This window comes from Phalacrocorax aristotelis, chromosome 5 (genome assembly GCF_949628215.1).
Source record: "Phalacrocorax aristotelis chromosome 5, bGulAri2.1, whole genome shotgun sequence".
Classification (NCBI taxonomy): domain Eukaryota; kingdom Metazoa; phylum Chordata; class Aves; order Suliformes; family Phalacrocoracidae; genus Phalacrocorax; species Phalacrocorax aristotelis.
The window spans coordinates 40,247,456-40,269,291 of record NC_134280.1 but is presented as its reverse complement, the minus strand read 5'-3'; the positions used below and the strand labels follow the sequence as shown (position 1 = coordinate 40,269,291).

At 36.4% G+C, this 21,836-nt stretch overlaps 1 protein-coding gene across 1 annotated transcript in view; it reads right to left on the bottom strand.

Moving 5' to 3' along the window:
* SPAG16 (sperm associated antigen 16) overlaps positions 1–21,187 on the bottom strand; it is a 33,990-nt gene extending 12,803 nt beyond the window's left edge. The window contains exons 1-5 of the mRNA XM_075094063.1: positions 21,103–21,187; positions 17,098–17,144; positions 16,578–16,676; positions 11,166–11,293; positions 4,957–5,094 (exon numbers count right to left, since the gene is read on the bottom strand). Coding sequence (XP_074950164.1) covers positions 4,957–5,094; positions 11,166–11,293; positions 16,578–16,676; positions 17,098–17,144; positions 21,103–21,148 — 458 coding nt within the window. The 5' untranslated portion in view covers positions 21,149–21,187. The remainder of the gene's footprint in view (positions 1–4,956; positions 5,095–11,165; positions 11,294–16,577; positions 16,677–17,097; positions 17,145–21,102) is intronic.
* Between the last annotated feature and the right edge of the window lie 649 nt (positions 21,188–21,836).

Sequence of the window (21,836 nt, the reverse complement as noted above, 5' to 3'; positions counted from 1 at the left end):
CTGCTCCATAAACATAAAATACGCTGTATATATTCTGTACTTTTTCTTCTTGCCTTTACTGATATAGAAAGATTAGAAGATTAATTGTTTAATTGCAAAGGAAGCTTGAAATTACCTTGCACAGAAATTAGATACTTGCACTTTGCAAAAATAAAGCTTGTTTCCTCACCGACAGGAGTTGAGGAGTTAGGAAAACCACTATGACAGTGGAGTATGCCAAAATCACAGGTCCAGGAAGAAAGACCCATAACTGCCAGTGCACTAAATTTAATTGTAAATATAAATTATTTGTACTATATATGCATTTACTATATTTATTAACTATACAAAGTACCATATTCATACACATATATTTATATACAAATTGTTGCTTGTAGCAGGAACAGATAGAAAGACCTGAAGAAGAGCACAGTGAATTAATGGCACTACGTATCAGTAAAAGCTGAGGAAAAGCTGGCAGGGAAATGAAAAGAGGCAAGGCTGCCCCTGCCCTGACACGGTGAAAAGCTCACCAGAGCTGTGGCCAGGCAGAGTTTGTGTATGCATGTGCACAAATACCACAAGTTGTGAAACAGAGTAACAGGATATCGGTGTGAGATACGAAGTATAGCTTATGATTCTGCTCAAGCTCCTGTGAACAGAGAGAGATTTGAAAGGTAAATGAATCAGTGGTGCCAGGATAGTTTTGTGAAACAACTCCATCACAACACCACTGAAAATGTGACTTGCCATAAGATTTGGTGTACAAAACCTGCCCCTTCAGAGCTAAGCAGATGGCTTGTTCTAAGAGTAAAAGATGTTGCTACAGCTGTAGCAAAACCAGTATTTCTTTTAGTGAAGATACATGTCAAAGTCTGCAGGTCTCTCCATTTAAACGCTTCTCAAGCAAGTAGTTTGATGAAAACAGCAGAAAAGGGCTAAGTCCGATAAAACCAAGTAGGGATTTCCAAAGGAGAGTTACATGCCCTGTTCCCACTGAATTTCGGTGGGACTTTATTCCCCAACATGCTGCAAATTGTAGCCCTAAAATTTTAATTGGAATAAAGACAGTTTTAGAAAACATACTCTCATGCTTTTACTCTATGTAGGTTATATAGCATTTAGCAGCAAGGATGGTAAATGTACCACATAATTAAACAGATGCATTTAAATATGGTGCACAATACAAAAAGCATGGAATTTCTTTTTTCATTGTGTAAGTGGAGAAATACATACAGAAATTGTTAGATTTTGGCACAGAAATAGGAGATCAGCTGAGGATTTTATTGCTGGTGATAGCACTAACAGTAACAATAAATATGATTTCCAGGATTGTTTTATATTTTGACTGTTACTGTGGCTGTAAACTGGGTGCATATTTGTGAGCATGCTTGCACAAAAATCAGGACAGAAAGATACATTCAAATATCAAACTTCCTAAATGATGTTTGTGAACGCAGTTACAAACCTCAGACAAACTGTATGCAACTTCCATTCCATGTACCTAATAAATTCCTAAATGTTTAAAGAACTTAACAGAATCATAAACATAATATACCATTAAGTTCATCTACCTACATGTTCAACTACAAAAGCAATACAAGGGGGTCTGGCCATAGGAAAACACCAAAATATATGGGATTCCAACTATTTTAAATCATCAGAGAGGCAGAGTTTAATGTTGCTATGAAATTACTGTCTTCAACTCACAAGTAAATATTACTAGAATATTCAATGCTTGAATAACACAAATCACTGAAGACAATGAATTAACTAGTCTGCTGTAAGAATTAACAGCTTTCAGAGATGATGTTTTCAAATTTTTCTTGCATGTTGGAAAGAATATCTACACTTCCATTTGAGAAATATTGCAGCAGATAACATCCCTTACCAACCAATCAGGGCTCAACTGTAGCCTTCAAGACGAAAGAAAGGAGTACACTTAAAGTATACCTTAAGTACTGTCACATGGCAAACCAATGTAAAAATAGTTTTTATTTCTTTCACAATACAGTGTCTGTTTTTAGAAATTATTTAAATAAAGATTAGCAGCATATCTAAACCTTAATATAATAACTATCACTAGCTTTGGAGTAAAAGAATTAATGTATGCATTCAGGGATTTTATTGCCTCTCAAGATGCTTTCAGACATTGAACAACCTATTAAAAATACATACTCATGTATACAGGAATTGAAGCTGATTGTGATTTTCTCTTCAAATAATGAAAAACCACAGTGAAACGTAACCAACAGTCTGCAATCTACTCTATTTGCCCACCTATTTGCCATGCAATCATGTAAATGCTGTATTAAAATAACCAAAATACAATTACAGTTAGCTTCTAGACACTGAATCTCTTCCACCAATTGCTAAATAACATTAAAGCAGGAGGTAATTGGCTCACAGTCATTTATCCTGGGCCACCACACTGCCTAAGTCCCAAATAACATCTCTCTTCTGGAAGATGGTTGTCAAGAGTACCAAGCTCAGAAATACCAAATGTAATTAAAAGCTTTCTTCAAATACACTTCACAGCACTGTATCTCACAATTAAGTTTTCTGACTAATCCACAGAGCAAATTATGAGACTTTTTCTTTGCTCTCAAATCCTTGGTTTCTAACCAGTCAAATCGGCATTTCTTCAGTGCTCTTAGGCAATCTGTTTTCAGTATAAGGTGGTAAATTCCCTCTCACAATACTTGAAAATACAAATTGTCCTCCACATAATTTTGGCTCCTGCTGGAATATTTCCTTTATCATAGCAAGGGTACCAACTACAATTGAGTGTATGAGCAGGAAAAAATGCTGTTACCAGTCACCACAGTAAATGGATTTAGCATAGAGTACTATAATCAGGGTTTATCCAAAAGACATAAAGGAAGACTAACTCATGGTATGTACAGCTGAAATGCTTAACTTCATCCATTATTCCAGAAACAGTATTTTTAATTCATAAATTATTCAAAACAAGTAAAATTAATCTCACAGAAGTGCTGAGCTTTTAACATCAGTATAAATGAAAACTTTGAAAATTGTTTGAAATAAAAAAGGTGGAAAAATGAAGTAGTAACCATTAGCACAAACCAAGTTTTACATCTACATATTCTCCATTTCAATATTAGCAGAAAGAGTAAGAAAACCAAGGTCTCCCTACAAGTGGAGAGAGGATGACTGGTTTTAATAGTGTTTTAACAAGGTACATGAAGAATAAGTGCATTTAACAGTAAATGCTGGTTAACAGAATTTACCCACTTATAACTTGTATCATATAGAATTGCCCTGTATCCCACTGCACTCTGGAATACCAAACCGGTGACATGACTGACTTGTTCACCACCACAGCATTGCTATTTTAGGTTTCATTACTAGACACTAGAATGTGAAAAAGTAGGGCATGGTTTCAGTTCATGGATCTGGTTTTGGCTTGGTTTTTTTTTTTAGCACAGATCCCTTAAGTGAGTGTTGGGAATTTTATTTAACAGATTGCCGATATGCTAGGTTCTTACAGGCTATGTCTTTTCCCTCTCCTGCTTTCTTCCTATTGCACAATATCACGTCATCTTTCAGCCTGTTAACTAGACATCTGCTATAAAAAATTTTCTGGCACCCCGTAAAGTATATAGACATTCTTACGGGAAAAACCCAACTCATTCATGACCACGATGAAATTGGTTTGAGCTTTATGTTCTTAAACAATTACGTAGACATGCAACAAAACCCAGGAAAACTCTTATCAAGTCATAATCCACTCAGATTATCTTGTTATAGCATGTTCTGCTTCCTAAGGGGCGGGGAAAAAAGAAAGGGGGGTGGGGGGAAGGAAAGCCTGTTGAAATTACTACTGACAATAATAAATTTCAGAAGGGCCAGATTTTGTCCTCCTTTCTTTTACTGTGCATTACTGCTTCTTACTCTCCCACTCAAGTGAGACACAATCTCTAGCTATCCTTTATCCAAGGAAGCCGTAGATAAAAATAAAGGAATATTTTCTATATGGCCCATCTCCCAGTGCAACAGTGTATTTAGACTACACAATATCTTACTTGATTATTAAAGCTGTTTACTTAACTATTAGACTATGTCCAATTAATTTATTAATTTAAAATGTAATAAATCATTATCATTGGAAAATAATTTTATTATCGTTATTATCAGCAGCAATGGTTAAGGTCTGAGTAGCTATTTTTCATATAAAGGAACAATCTAAATGAAAATTAGTAGCTTGAGCAATCTTGAGGAAAATCAAAGAAATGGAGTTAACATTTCTTTACAGCTCCATATTTTAAAACTATGCACTGGCAGAATCAAAGTGAGTGCATTATTGGGTCTCAGGATAAATTCTCAATGAACACATACATGTGCAGATGTACCATTCTTCAGAAAAGGCTATGTTACACACAGTTCATTATTGCATCTCTCCATTATATAGGCTAAGTATTTTAACTCTTACAGCTGAAGTACGACTGACTTGTAAAAATCAGCTACTACAATGTACACACAAGTAAAATCAATGATGACAATTTATGCTGACATACCATTTACCACTAGGGCCAGAGTGATACATTTTTTGCAATTAATAAAAACGAAGAATAAATGTATAGTGATTTTTTTCCTCTGTTGATGTTTTGTGGTAGCTATAATTAATAGTACTGTATTTTAATACAAAATGCACATAACCATCTATTTTGTAGTTCTACATATTATACTCTCATGATTCTTTGCAGTAATGTGTTGTCATCACTGGATATTGAAAATTATTTTCTATAGCCCAGTAAATACAAATAAAAGAAATTAAGATTTAGGTTTACAATGAAGCTCAGAGAAAATTGAACTTTAATTACAAACGTCACCTAGAAGTAAAAATATGCACAGCCAGCATAACAGGAACTTATTATTTCCATTAAGTACTTGGGTTTACTTTATCTAGCCATTTAATATCATATATCAAAGTTTCATTAAGACCAAATAACATACTTTGCAGCAAGTTTATAGCTTTCCAGATTTTTCCTCAAACACATATTCTCAGCCTTAAGCTGCTCGTTGTGGGTATACACAGTTGGCACCAATCCACCATCTTTGGCTGTGAACACACCTCTCTCTATGAGTTCATACCTAGCAGAAAAGAAACAGAGACATTTTTTATTCCACATTTCCTTTTCGCACTTCACTGATGTCTCCCTTCTCATGCTAGCATTTACCTAAACTAGAATCACTAAGATATTTATCATCTTGAGACATCTACCTTTTATGATCATTAACAATTAGCAACAGTACTACCCCACCACACTGTGTCCTATTTTACTGCTTTTCATTCAAAAACGTATTATTGATTATAATAGTCAAAAGACATGCCCTGTATAACACAGTACTTCAATTTAAACAATTGTTCTTTCCCTTCCTTTCTTCCAAATAGCTTAAATAAACAACAGAAAAAAATATTCTTGTTCAAATAACATTTGTATATACTTCCAGTCCTTTTTATCTCATATGCTCAAATATATGCAGGATATTTTTTTTTTTTTTGAGGACTCAAATAAGATGACAAAGCTGCAGATAACCTGGATGAACGATTCTATGAGCTATCTTCAACATGGAATACAGAGCTCACCTAGGGAAATTTCTTCATTCCTTCCTCATTGCCTCATATGTTGCCCTCTCCTTGTTTAATCATGTTTATCTATTTTACCAGCCCCTGAGAAAACATGACTCCATGATGTAGAAGCCTGAAGGCTGCTTTACTTAAGTAAGCATGCAGACTAACTTGCATTTTGAAAAGTAAAAGAGAATCTGGAGCAGGATGTAATGCTGTGTAGCAGTCTAGGAATCTCTATAGCCCCTGGCAAGAAAGTCTACCCAGTGAGTCTCATATCTTTTAGGACTATCCATCTTTTGGTAGGATGTCAATGAAAGCTAAGAATACTCTAACAGGCAGAAAAAAGGATGTAGGTATTGAGAGTATTCATTTTAGGCTTAATCTAAAGGCATTTAAATACAGAGCAACCAAAAGTACTTGAGTATCTTCTACACAAAAGAAGAGGTGATATTAGAAAGTATTCAGAAAAGCTAAATTTGATCAATAATGTGACTGTCACTGCACAAAAAAAAATGCAGATGGATAATCGTGCTTGTTCAAGGAATGATTATAAGCTATCAGTATTTGTCAAAGTATTTCAAAAGACATCAAGATTCAAGTCTATGTACACATGCACAAGAAGCTTCTGTGCAAGCAGACATTGTAGAGGCGATTCCAGAATCCAGTACGTGTATGCACAAAATATTTCTTTGCCTGTTTCTGTCCTGGAAGACAGAAGAGCAAGACCTTCAGTTGGTACAAACTTATAGGCCCACTGAAGACGAAGACATTGTGTACTACTGTAGCATGATTTCAGTTCAACGTAGGTTCAATGGAGCTATAAAAAAATATATCAGATAAAGTCTACAGCCCCACAATATTCTTCCCTGCTGATCCTGACTGTGGCTGGAGGATGCTGTGGGTGGGAACTCACTAGATGGCATAATATGAACATTATTTGCTTTTTCAGGTAAAAAATATAATGCATCTGCGTATTTTTTTCCAAGTAATAAGGAAGTATGAAAAGAACAGCAGTAATTAGAGATAAAAATTATACTAAATGCTTTCTCCTGCACTTGGACACAAGCGGATTTGCAACTTGAAGACAGTAAGCACAGCATTCCTAGATCAATAAAACATGTTGCAGAAACAAAAAGTGTTTGTCAAATAAGGGATTCTTACTTGACAAGCAACATTTACTTAACATTCTCCAAAAAAAAAATTAAGGGGATTTTCAGAAACTCTTATGTCCAAATGACTTCCTATGGTCAACTACTGATCTGCATTTTGTGGATATTCCTAGGATTGCTCATCCCTGTGAATCAAGCTGTCACTCATGTTTGCCACCCACAGACAAAAGATTTTTGAAACGTTAAACTAAACATGTCCGAAGCAAAATTCATTCTATCATCACTTCATTTTCTTAAGCAAATTACAGTAGCAACAGGCTTTAATACTAAGAAAGAAGCTTAGTCTGCCCCCGACCCCCACCCCCAAATAAACATCAGCTGATGAGCAGGTACAGTTCCCATTGGAAATACTGCAACTAAGGGCACTTCGCATTGCGAATGATTGCAACTCTACATACTCCTTTATTTGCCAGACAAAATTCTCCACTGAATGCCCTAACTGCACCTCATGAAAACCATCAAATTTCTGCACGAAGACACATCAGACATGGATAATTGATGAACTTAGCCTCCAGCAGAGCTAAGAAATCTGAAAGACAATTTTAATGAAATACAATTAATACCAATAAATTCACTATGCCCTTGTCTAAGAACACTACTAAAAATGAAGGCTTTTGTGCATGTAGCAGAAATGGAATAGAAAACACACAACAAAATTGCATTGTGAAATCTCATTATCTTTCATCAGCCTAGTCCTGTAAAACTTATAGAACTCCTACATACCCAGCTGACTGCCAAATAGCTATTGTTCTCACTTCTTTCTATTACAGAAGGGAACTGTGATGCAAATTGAATTAGTTCCATGCACACAGAGGTATTTTTCTAAGCTTTTCAGAACAACTGAGTTGTTACTGTTGAATCGCTATTTAAAATTAACAAAGAATCTGGAAACCTGAGAGACAGGTGGTCAGCTATGACTTTATGATCAAAACCCAGTGCAGACTGACTAAAAATAATACATGATTACTGTGCACATTACACTGAATTCAAGTTTAAGTGTTCTAAAGGAATCAGGTTGCAGAGAGGCCCTGCAATAAACTAACACGTAGCTCAGGATAATCCTTTGCCAGGGATAACTCAGAGATGCATTCAGGGATTAAAATTTCATGTTTTAGCTTTTACAATAACTTTTTACTGAAAATTATCATTCCAACTGATAACCTTTTAAACAGTTTCAACAGAAAGCTAAGAAAGAAAGGAGCACAGAAAAATAAAGCACCTTTTTGCCATAGTGTACTCCTCCAATCCACCGTGATATACAAGTAGAAAATTTGTATTATCCTGTTATGTTATGCAGGCAAGAAAGTAGGTATATGAACATGGCTTTTTGCATATCAAACTTGAGGTTACTTCACTTGTGTTCTGAGCCAATTCTGATCCAAAAACTGTATCTTTTTTAGTGTGATGCTGTCCTAGAACCGATAACCTTCATTTCTCTCAGGATTTATCAACTCAGAGTACAACGTACATTAATGTGACCACATGATTTCCAGGCCAAAGAGGCCTGAGATAAGCAGATTGTTACACTGTCTTCAGGGAGCTGTGACACGGAGATCACAACCTATATCCATTTTCTGCATTCTACAAAAAGGAATTTTTTTTTTTTTTTTAAATGAGTCTACCCTTATGCTCAGAGAAGACGTAGTAGCTTTGTTGCACGTGCTCCATTATGCACAACTCGGGCAATCTTTGCAAGGCATACACAAGACAGACATAGCTTTTAACCTTGCTTGGTCATGCAGCTTTATTCATAATTTTAACCACAACAAACAGAAAATAATTTTCAAATCATGCTTCCATAATTAGGCTGCAGCTCTGCTTTTACTCACAAACTGAAACACTGCCAGGTCTCTAGAAACATTTAGTCAGAGATTACCAGCCCAATGAGTGTACTAACTAATCACAGTGATAGCTCTGTGCATATGTGTGAACAGCAAACAATTCATCTGCTCATCAGACTGGCAGCATGCTGCCAGCAGCAGTGAGCTCGTTGGGATTAGGAGGTATAGACTGTCAGATGCGTGAATTTACAGTTGATCAGCCCTTGCACTTCGTACTCCAACGCTGTCAATCCAGTATCTTTAATAAGCGGCAAAAGCACTAGTAAGTCTCATATATCAAAGGAATAGAAAATTTAATGGTAAATTAGATACTCTAAAAATAATTTACTTCTAATTTTAAGTTCCTTAAAGAATGACTGGAAGAAAAAAGTGTGTGCGCATAAAAACTACATAAGTAAAAGAAAATACTACAAGTGCAGTAAAATGTTTCATTACATCATAGGAAAAAAGAGTGGGTTTGGATTAAAATAAAACATAACCAAATCATGACATTTTATGCAGCTTGATAGAATAACAGAATGTTTTCTCAAACTCTGAACTAAACACAGATAATTTGGTCCAATTTAAGTGACCTTTAGATCTCAGACAGACAATTATTTCAAAGCAAGCCTTTTGATAAATTTTCTCTACGTTAATTAATTTCTCATTTTAAATTCCATTAGTACTTGATCACCACAGCATGAGAGCAAGAGTGTCGTCCCAATACATAATGAGGAACTTGAGTACACTAATCTGCTCTCACTTTCATTAATATTGTAAATTATCTATTTCAAACCAACATGAAACATTTTGAAATAAGGTACTCATGCAGAAAAAGTCTCAATACAGTAAGATTAGATTCTGAACTCATTTGTAATGCTACTGAAATTAAAAATATTACTTACAGAGAAAAGAATATACGTATAGCTAAGGATTTACAAGATAGACCTGCTCTTGCTCTGTGAAAAAGCAATTTGAATTTTGCCATTCCTCTAAATTCAGACTCTAAGTGCTTCAAAGAAAGCTGCAGTTTGATAAAAAGGTCACTATTTATATCTGTCTAGTATTAATTATCTTTTTCCATAAAAACTGTTAAACTTCTTCAAACTTAATGCTATTCATATCAGTTCTTTTTTTGAAAGAGAATACAGAACTATAGTGCTGCTTCTCTAAGGAATCGTTTAAGTCACATTGTTACACTATCAAGAACCAGATCATTATTAATTCTAAAGGCCACGCCTGATTGGTGAGCTCTACGCTAATACGACCACAGCCTTGCTAACAACAGGAATGATTTCCTCATTTGAGAATATTTCTAAGAAAATGTAAAAGCTTCAACGCTTTTGTAGGAAAAAATAAGATATTTCTAACTTTTCAAATTCACTAATTTTCAAATTAAACAATTTCAAAAGACGTTATTAAAAAAAATCTCTGAACCTCTGATGTTTAAAGACTGACTACAAGATAATTCAGGGAGGTGTGTCCACTTCTCAGAATCTTTCCAATGCAACCTGCAGATTCAAAGCAAGCTTGTAACTGAAAGTAGTTCAAGAGAACTTTATGACAAGCACTATCTTTTGCCCCAAAACAACTCAGCTCTCCTATCAAACTTTGCAGCACTCCTAGCACATCATTCTTAATCAGTATTAAAAAAAACAAACACCATACATCCTGTGGGATTCCATATATGAAGAGTGGTGAAGGAAGTGGAGTATTTAGACAAAGCTGCGTTTTTGAACTTCTCTGCAAAGTATGGACAAAATCTCTGCAATCTATAAAAGCTGTGGAATACAACAGCTGAAGAGTTTAATCTGCTGATTACTATACGAATTACATTTTAAAAAGAAAAAATCCAAACTAACCAATCATATTCTTTTGACTTATGTACCAAAAACTACCAAGTATCAAAAATTGTTATTATTCTACTTCAAAATACAAGATACCTATGATGAATGTCTAAGCATACCCAAACAAGTAGGGTGAAAATACTACCTCATACCAGAAAACACTCAGCTTTTAAGGGGGCACCCAGGTTCAGGAAAGCAAGAAAATAACAAAGCCACATGATTTCTTAGCACTGTTGAAATTAAATGCTGGTCATTTTGCATTAGACTCATTTGTTCCAATGATGGCTTCTGCACTACAGCTGGTCTCTAGTTTTCATTGGTAGTCAGTGTAGAGCGGAATATACTTGGAAAAAATATAACTGAATTAATTTCATCTTAAAGGAGACAGCTTAAACAACTCGGATGAGTTGCATCCTGAAAATGAGTATTTCTCTTCCCTGGTCACAGAAGAGCCCTCAGGTGACCACTTCAGGCTTGTAAGTGCCTAGAGTTAGGTGAAATGCATACAGTCCTTCAAAGACACCTGTTTAGGAGATCCCTGGAGTCAGCTTTCTTGAAAGTCTGTCCTTAAAACAATAGTTAGCATCCTTTTTCTCAACATGAAGATATTTATTTGGTAAACCACTATGTATTTAAGAATGACTTGTACTCAGAAAAGTTTTCTGGAAATATATCCTGAAATACTGGACGTATTTGAATCCTGACCATGTACCTCCTAATTCTCAAAGTAACATGGTCACTTAAAATATTTTACCATTCAGTTTGGAAGCAGTTGAGGGTTCTGGACATTCCCAATCTGACCAGGAAATTGCAGAAGAAGTCATCCATTGCTTCAGGTATTTCAGACACTGATTTCTCAGAAGTCAGAACTGATCGCAAAGCCTGAAATTAAAATTTGATAATAGTTATTAAATTTACAAGATAAATTTCATTATACCTTGTATTTCTGAAGTCATCGACTTACTGGAGTACAGCTGACTGTTTCCCTTGTCTTTATGGACCAGATTTGTAATTACTGACCCTTCTAATGTCAAGCTCTGTGAAAGGTTATAGAGAAGTAACTCAAAAATCACCTTATTTAAGAAAGTATTCTGAACCCGACATAATCTGATATGGTTTGAAGGTATTTAAAGTGATGGACGATCTTCTGTCATTGACCAGAGAGAAAAACGTTAGTTCTGATACCCCTGTAGTTTTTGGCAACCTTAAAAACTACCAATGAGAAAAATCAGTACTTCATCTAGTGAAAAATGCAAAAGTCAAAGGTGATAGTAAAATGATTTATATTCTTTTTGTAATGATGCATGCAATGGAGAGACTGAAAGAACTGTATCTCCATCATTAGATCTCTTGGGAACTTTCACAAAGATCAATTCTCCCTTTTCTTCTCAACATCGATATGCAGACACTGACTGAAGCTGCCAGACAACATTGCTACAAGTGTTAGCAGAATGCAGATGGAGCACCGAGGCTTTCTATGCAGCTCCTCCACTGCCATCAAGATAGACAGCTATTCAGATAAGATCAGCTCATGGGTCAAGCACAGTTGCCAAAAGCAGAATCAAAACAAAACAGCAATCCTACTATGGAGGAGAGAAAAATAAAAAGATTCCTTTCACAGCTTTCTGTTGCAATGCAAATTTCTTGCGTTCACCCAACCCCTTCAGCCCACTCAATATGTAGCTTGATATTAAGCTCTCCTAGAGAGATTTCAAGATGCAAAGAGGTAAGAAAAAAACTAAACTACGTCTGAGATCCCCCTGCAGAATGCATTTAAAGATAACCAGATGAGAGAGACTGCCATGAGTTGGCAGCCAAAGAGGTGGCCTTAATTCATTCAGACTTCAAATGGATTATAGCAACTTGACATACCTAAATATGAGGGCCCCAGCATTTGGGAACTCCACATGGGCACAATGCTACAACAGACTTGCTCAACAAAGCAGACTACTAAGACAAGATACTGCAGATGCCAGTCCTCCTACTGAGAGGATGACAGAACAAATCTGGGCTTGACAACTACCACTTAGTGAGCTCTTGAAAAAAAACTCAGATTCTGTGATAACGACCTACATATAATAAAAAAAAAATACCACTGTAGAGAAGCAGAAACAGCTTCCAGACATGCCTACCTTCTTTTCTTCATTTCAATACTAGCAAAACTGTAAAAAATCCAGGGAGATGTTCATCAAGACACACTGAAAGGCTGTGACTGCAAATTATTTCCTCCATCCATTTAAAAAAGAATTTGTAGGCCAGAGATTTTTGATAACTCCATCCATTTATGGCTTATTCATGTCCTTACTCGGAGCTCTATCAACATGGCTGCATAAATTACCTGGAGATATAGGCATTTGTCTTGATAAAAATGAAAACACGCAGCATTCTCTACACTGGAAAAATCTCATAGCCATTTTGTATAATACAGAAAATGTTGTGTTTAATGCAAGCAACCTATCTAATATAAACAGAATGAATTGTACACATACAATTAAGGCCATGTAACACCGTGTTATGAATAATACAATATGCCAAGTGCAATGGAATATTTAGCATATTTTCATTACTAGAGACACAGTACATCAACAGGTCTATTTTCTAATTGTGATAATACAAGAACGAAAGAGAGTACATCTGCAGACATGCAGCTGCATCCCTTTTCTTGCTTCTTTTCTTTCTTTATTCTAAGTGAGGCAAACGTCTAATATTGTTTCCCAAACACATCTATAAAGCCGGTCTTCGGAAGAAATGACACAGCTTGATTCCCTTAGTAAATGGAAATATGATAGGAATTCATTTCATCTGTGCAGAAGAGAATTTATTAGCTACATACTAGTACTGAGAATCATTTCAGGAACTGAAGCTTGGGCGGGGAACAATATAGGGAAAAATGAATGCACTCTAACAGGCACAGCATTGGAACAGGGCCTCAGGAAATCAAAACTAAATTCCTAGCTCTTCTGCAGACTTTGAGAGTGATATTAGGCTAACCACTTTCCCTAACTTAATCTTAACCTTGGATGACTATCCACAGAATAGCATAACAGTCAGTTTTGGTATGTATTCACCTATTTAGAAATGAAGAAAATATTAATTCATGTGGTTCAAACAGACACCGTACAGTAGCTATATAGACAAAACCACTTTATTAAAGGATTCTGACTGTTAAGTCAAAACAAACTAAATATTTGCTTTGTTAAATATTTCTTGGTTAATTGTTTGTAATTAAAATCTTCAAAAAATTGAGTGTATGGATTGCAAATATGGCCAGTGAAGTTAGTTAATTACTAAGAGCTTAACCTAAAGGACCTCCACAATACTCGCAATAATTTCTGTCTATAGAAGATTAACACCAAATAAATTAATAATTTTCCTGGAAAATGAGATAAGATGTTCTTGCAAAACTTATAAAACTAAAAAGAAGAATATCAGAAGGGAATTTAAGGACTCTTAACACATTCAAACAAAAAAAAAAAAATCAAACCTACATAAAATATAAGGTTAATAAAAGACAATGAAACTTCAGATTATCATTTGGAATATTAAGAAAATAAAGATCCTGGAATGGAAGTGTAATAGCTGTAACTACTGAAGAAAGTAATTCAGCCAGCTTTCTTTTGTGTATGTGGTTTTCCAGAAGTTCTGTATCCTTTTCCTAGGGTCCCTATCAGCCAAAGATTTTCTTTCATATGCAAAATATTCTATCGCTTGCATTTAAAAATCATTTATATTACTTTACAATGTCTCAAAACAAGGACAACAGAAAAAAATCATGAGTTGCAACTGAAAAGGACAAATGATGACTAGAACAGGAACAGTACGGTACACAGAATCACTGCTATCCAAAGCATGTGTTGCCGAGAACAGCTGTATTTTGAATCAGCTGCCATTTCACCTCCAGACTAGGGGGAAAATGATACTCATTTCCCAGCTGGGATCCAAAGAAAGAAGTGAACTGTAACTGGTGACAGAGCTTCAAACTCCTTAAAAACCATTAGTTCCACAGTACCTACGCAGAGATCCAGAAGGAAGGAAAACAAGTCTCAATATCCCCTGTAGAAACATAAGTTTAATTCCTACACATCAATTTTATTTAAACAAACGGTCAAAAAAGGTGAATAGCACCATCTCTCATTTGCTTATGTTTGCTCTTCTTCACGTAGTAATTAGTGCTAATTACTTTGTAAGGAAGTTTGAAAATAAGCATTTTTCTTAGATTTTCTTGGTTATACTTGACCTTTTACAGAGCGTAAAAGAAAATGTAGTTACTATAAATATCCATAGTTTCTGAATTAAGTATCTGCATTTGGCAAATTGCTTAAGTATTTTTGGATGCTCACTTGATCTATGCCTTCTCTATATAATTTCTTTTCTTAACTGAAAGATTTGCATCTAATACTGAAATGCAATCTTTAATGTGGGATTAGGTATACAAGTTACTATGAACAGCAGATACACATAATCACTTAAAAATGTTTCTCACAGAGTAGCTATTCCAGGATATGGTTATTACCTAATTTAACCTATTTCAGCCAGGATTAGAAGCTAATAATTGAAAAAGTGTACCAATTATTTATCAAGAAGACAGCCTTTGACTGTGCTTCTTACCTCAGAGTTTGGATATTGATTCAACATTAATCCACAGGAAACAGTGCTTCTAACGTGGGTCACCAAAAGCATTCACTGCAGCACTTGTTTTTTTCCAGTGAATTAGCATCAAACAATCTATTCACTGAGCCTCACAAAACATACAGCAAATCATTACGAAAGCTGTCAAGGAACTAGCAAGTGTATTAAAACATTTTTCTATTCAAGTCTTTCTGTCTAATAGCTGGAATATTATTTCAGTTTCAAAATTATGGAAAAAAATGAAACCTCCAAATAGCAATTCAAGAAGCAAGAAGACATCATTAGCATAAGCACAAAATCAAAGAGAATTTGAGTTTAAGCACACACATTCTTTTGTTTTAAGGAAACTTTCTTCAGTTTGATTAAACAGGATAGATGTTAGCATATTGTTTTCTACCACTCCAAGTTCAACAAATCAACAGAGAGGTAAAAGATTGCTTAAATATAGCACTGCCAGACCAACAGATTAAAAATATTTTTACTTGCTTCACTTGTTATTTGAATGTCAAATCACCCAGTAAGAGAGACATAACTTCCGTTATCCCTAAAGAACACTGAGGATTTTGACTACTTGGTTAACATTAAGCATGTTCAGTCTTTAAAACTTCTGCCATCTTTCCCTTAATTTTCAGGCATATTTAGCTTCAAAACATGCAAGAATCCGTATTGTCAATTTTCATTCAAAGTTTGATCTAAAATACAAAACTGATCTGTCAATATGCACTAGTGCAGAAGAAAATGCACATTCTCCCTCTGTTTTAGTGTTAAGAATCATTCTGGTAATTTTCTATTTCGTTATTAATCAGTTCCTTTTTCAAAACAAAGACTATGACAATAGCTTACTCAGGAGGCTGTAAGATAGTGGGGTGATATTAGAAACACAGCAGGGAAAAGCACTTTTCCCTAAGACTGTTGTAAGCAAGTAAATTCAGGTAAATCATATTTTGGAAATGCAATATAACAATCCCACTGTGTAACTCTGAACTATTACATGACTGTTTTGAAAACAAACTGTAAACGTAAGATGTTTCAAAATAATTTATAATTTCATTAATAACTTGATTTAACATAGTTTAACAGCCCATTCTTTATTTTCAAAATATGAATAATTTTCTTCAGCAAACAATTAAAGTGTAAGATTCTGTGGGTCTTAAGCATATTCAGTTTCTTTCCTGTGTCAGGGATCACACTCTCATTCAGTCTACTCAGATAAAGAAAGAAACCCCAAAGTACTGATACACTGTAGTAACATTCACGTAGTTTAAATAATATGTCTGTGTATCTGTTATATGTATTTGCAATATCTGATTGTTTATGGAACACAGAATGAACAAAAGTTAAAGGAAGCTGAAACCCAGAAAACATAAGTGGCCTCTTCTACTGTGGCATATGTTTACCCCTAGAAACTTCTTCAAAATAAGAAACAGTCTGTTCCACAAAAATATTTCATAAGTAAAATAAATTACAATGTGTAAATTTTAAGCCACTAATGCCAACTGAATTACAGACAGTCTTAGAATGTTTAGGAAGTTCTTACTAAAATTTGGGCATCTTCAGCCTGCTCTTGAATAGTCTGCAAAGCCTTTGCCAGATCCTCATCATCTTCCTGAAGACTAAATTCATCATCTGCTGGAACCTAAATGAAATTATTTAAAGTTGGGTATCAACATATTTTATACATCTATCTTTCTGAATACAACCATTTCCACTCCTAGTACAACTACTGAAAATAATATCGTTCTTGTTAAAATATTTTGCCATATTTAAACAAAATTTATATTACTGAAATATTCATTACAAATGAGCTGAAACATCTAAATAGAAATACTTCTATCTTTAAAAAAAGTATTTAACATTCAAACCAAAGTAAAACATAAATTAACTGACACTAAATCTTCTCTTGAAAAATAAAAATATGCCTAGCATCATCACACTTTATACAGAGAGATTCGTGTCGTTTGTCCTAGGATGTTTTTGTGACTGATGAAGCAAAACAAAAGAACAACACATGAATGCTCTACCACATATATCAGAAGATTATCAATTTAGTAAATTACCTCTTCATACTGGTAATCATCTTTAGAGTCATCAGTTATGGTAAATTCTGCAGATTTTGTTAAGTTTCAAACAGCTGATGCATGTGATGAGTTCCAACTTAAAAACAATGTATCATAAACCAACCATCCATGAATCTGTTATCACCACCTTCACCCTTGTTCTTTCTGACACAAGACTTTTACACTTTCAAAGTCTCTTTCAGCCTTTAGGTGAACATGCCCAGCTCCAGTGAAAACTACATGCACAGATACAGAATTAGATTCAAAGTTTTTATAGCAGGTTTAAACACTACTAAAACTTGCCTTATCAGGTCTATCAAAGTTAGAAGTCAAGCACCATTTGGAGTTAAACAGTAGCTAAATTCTGCTCTCACACAATCATCAGTTTTCATAGTGGTCTTACCACACTGAGACTTCGACATACTTTACGCTTCTAAGCGTAACTAACTTCATACTCTCAGACAATGGCATTTTTCATCATATTCAGATGTACAAGTACAAACACGAACATCTGAGATCAAACACTGAATACTAAAGGATCATTCACTGAAGCTGATACAGGTGCCTTAATAATTACAACACAGCTACAATAAAAAGGAACTTTCAAAATGTAAAAATTCATTTGGAAATTATCTACAGTTCCTTCAAATGCTTTAGAGTAAAACTTTTCATTAAAAATAACTACAAATGGTGTAAAATGAAACCCAATTTTTTTTTTCATCCACCAGCCTCACAGCCCACAAAAGCATAACAAACGTGTTTCTAGCAAGATGCTCTGTTGACAGTTTCTCTAGGAAATCAGTTAGCCTACAGATGACCCATGTAAATAAACCAGAAATTAACTTCTGAAGAGAAGAAAAGCTGGCAATTCAGTATTTCACACACAAATTTAAATAGTAACTTCTACATAAAAACAGCAGGAAAAAAAGATCCATGATTTTCCAGCTTTGCATCAAGTTTCCCAAATCTGAATTATTCTCTAGAAAACAGGGTTTTTGCTACAGTTTTCACAGTACAACGTATGTGTAGAAGTATCATCTGCACTGAAGACAGCATCAACAAAACTATCAGTTAAATTGTAACCATCTAGAAAGCTTACAGCTGAAGATCATGTCCCAAAAAAAGGATAACCACCATTTGTTTATTATGGAGATGTGAGGTTTGAGATAAAATTTGGAGAGATGTCATTTTCTCTTCTAAACTAAAAAAACAAACAGGGAAGTCATTGAGCAAATAAAGGCATAATTTTCAGTACTCATGTGAAAGCACATCTGTGTTCCTCCAACTGCCCAATTACACTACATGCTTACTACAAAAATTGTATATATAAATAGGAAACTGGCAAGAAAGATTCTTAAGAATCTCCTGTCTAGGCTTAGTACATGAAAGCAAATGCCTGTAATACATGTGCCCCCAAACTTACCTCCCTAATTACTGCATCAGACTGCAGATGTGGAACACAGGACTCAAATTCTAGTCACCACCTCTCTGCATCTCAAATTTTACTCTGCAAAAGCTTCATTTTCCAACCTGACTGATTCTGGAATGTTTAATTCTAAAACCTGAGCTATGCAGAAACTCATCTCAAAAAAATGTTTACTATGCTTGCTTTCATGAGGGGGGGTGGGGGAAGGAAGGAACCCCCAAATTATTAGATTTAACAGGCCTAAGTCTTTATCACACCAGAAGAAACCTGGATTAACTGTTCTGACTTTAACAGGAGGGCAAAGAAATTGTGTGTTTCAGTGAACGTGCCTTTTCTCAGCATGGCACTCCAGGACCATATGTGGGTGCACCAAGGTAAGCAAAGAGAACAGAGATGAAAATAGCTCATGTTGAGACATGACTTTCAAGAGGTGACCCACCAGACTAGATATAATGATCAGGGACTCAGGCATCAGGCTACCTTTTAATTGCCTGCCTGCTCCCCAGTACAACAGGAACATTTTGGTCCTCACATCAGTGTCTGACCACGTCAACTCCTAATTCCTGGACTTTGTTCCTTCAGCTTGGAGGGAGAAAAGCTCACTTGAATTACTGATTACATAAGAAAAGGGAACAACAGCAAGGCATGAGTGCAAAGCAGGAGAAATAGGTTTCCTTTATTGCTTGAAAAAGCAAGGATACTTGCAGCAAAGTCAAGATAAAAGACACAGAAATACTGACTGACTAGTTAGTGTAATGCTCTAAAAAGCCCCTTTTTAAATTAGATTAAGAAATCCTAGCACTAGCTAGCTGCCTACATATTCTCTCTTTAAAGAACAAGACTTTTAAAAGTGTGATCATGTTTGTATAGCATAAATACTTGGGTACAACATTTTTTATATGAAGCAGAGGACAATTACATACATATGTAGTAATTCTATGTACAAACTGAATATTTGCATACTTCTCTGGAACCCCAAAGCCTCTTCATTACTTTATAGTACAGTATTTATCAACTTAAAATTAATTTAAATAAAGTACATTTAAATTAAATACTGTACCTGGCATTTTTTTCCACCATGTTTAGTGATTTAACCAGCGACTATTTTTTCTAAAGCTATCAAATGCTGTTTGGTTTTTTTTTTTTTCTTCTCCCTGAATTTTTCTACTGACCTGACCATCCTTGCAATCCATTATGGTCTAAACTAATGCATCATTACAAACACTGTGCACAGACTAAAACATCACTTTAAAAACCCTGATTATCTTTTTCTTTTTTTTTTTTTTTCCAAAAATCATAGCCAGGTGCATAATAAAAGAGAGGAATTTGCTTTTTAAACTATTGTATTTTTGCAACGCACACTGTGCTGATTATTTTAACACATGTACTGATGCAGTGCTTTAAGGATACCACACGGTGTAAAAACAGCTGTGCAGTTTCAAGGAGGTAAAAGCTGAGGCACAAGCTCATTAAGGCCAATCTCCCACTTCTTTTTTATTGCTTTTATATTGGTTTACATCTTCATTGTAGCAATGCAGGAAAAACTGAGATATGGGTAGGGCCTAACACTTAAGCTCTGATTATTTAGCCTCTAAAACAAAGCTTGCATATCTTCTTGATTTGGCAGCTGACAGCTACAAAACAGAACAAATAGAACTAGCCTGACCTAGTGAGAAAACTAGAATCTGGGTCGTCTGACCAAAATTTACCCATTTAAAAGCCATAAACTCCTAACATAATTTGCCACAACTCATCTGTGAAAAGAATTCAAACTGATTTTTTTCCCCCTCTAAAAGCCACAGAAAATAAATTTTTCTCTAGGTTATGGTATCATAATCTTTATATCTCAGTCATATGCAGTACTAAACAAAACCACGACTATCTAGCCAGTTTTGGCGTGTAGCAGGCATTGGGAGAGTAAAGGAGCACATTTTATGACACCACATTGGGACTGTGTGGCCTAATGACAGGCCTTGGCACTCCTCCATAGATATCTCGCAATTGACTGATCAACAACTAAACCAGGAGGCAACAAGAGCCTTCCAGTTCAGATTTTTAACTCTTGTCCCACCAGCAGGGGAGGATAAATTTACTCCGCTTTCCCGAAGGGTCATTCAGGGACAGACAGGAGAACAAGCATCACATTAACGTGGGCAAGACCCTACCGCCTCTGCAGCAGAAAAACCAGCATGTTAGCCCTTTTCGGCCTCCAGGGGCAGTAACTCAAAAGCCAGCAACAAAGTGTAGGGTTTTTTAGCTTTTTCCCGCCCTTACGCGGTGAAGTAACTTGGCAACCCGCGGCTCTCCTGCCGGGACGGTGCTGACCGGCTGCTAGCGAGCAGCCGGGGGCACAGGCAAGCCTGCTCGCTGCCCCGCCAAAGCCGCCGCCGGGGCCCCCCCGCCCGGAGAGAAGAAGCACGCCCCCAGGGAGGGCAGGAGCGCTGAGGAGATGGGCCCGCCCGCGCCTCTCGCCCCCCGAGGCGGGGAACCGGCGGGACCCAGGGGTGCCCCGCACCCCCCAGCCACCCGTCTTAGGCGAGGAGGAGGAAGAGGAAAACTCTCCTGAGGAGGAAGGATACTCTGCAGGCAGAAAGACACCTCAGAGTCCGCCGCCGCCTCCTCCATGGCCGTTGCCGCTCGCCGCCGCGTCGCGCCGTTGCCGGGGACGGCCTCTCGCGAGAAGAGGCGCCTGTCCCACAGCCAGCAGCCGCCGCCGGGCGGGAAACACACCACCGACCCTCCAGCGGCGATTTGATTTAATTTGGTTTCATTTAGCGTTACTCCCACTTCACTTCCCCCCCCCACCCGAGGTCCCAACAGGTGCTGTCATTAAGTCGAGGCGAAGCTCCTTATTCATTTTACTAGCGGGGGCGCGGTCCCAGCAGGGACTGTGCGGTGCGTGAGGAGGTTTCTGGTGGTTTTCCAGGGGGGTCGCTGGCAAAACCGGGCCTCGGTGTCCCATCACGGCCCTCCCTGCTGGCTTCTGCCGCGTTTCTGACTAGGATATGCTGTGTTTTCTTAAATGGACGGAAAACAACAGGAGGAGAGAGGGAAAATTGCTTCAATCTCATAAGAAGGGACCAATTTCTTTCGAGGAAACATTTTTGTAGGTGTGACAGGTGTTTGCTGGATCACCTGACCTCAGTCCTGTGGGACTGATTGCTTAAGTTTCTGCAGTATGTTCAAGTTTAATTACGAGCAGGAACTTCCCAGGCAAAAGTTCAGGAAAGAAGCATATCATATCCTATGCATTTGTGGAGAATAAATGTTATGGCTCTTAGGAGTTTGAGATAAGGTTGAAGGATTCAACAGA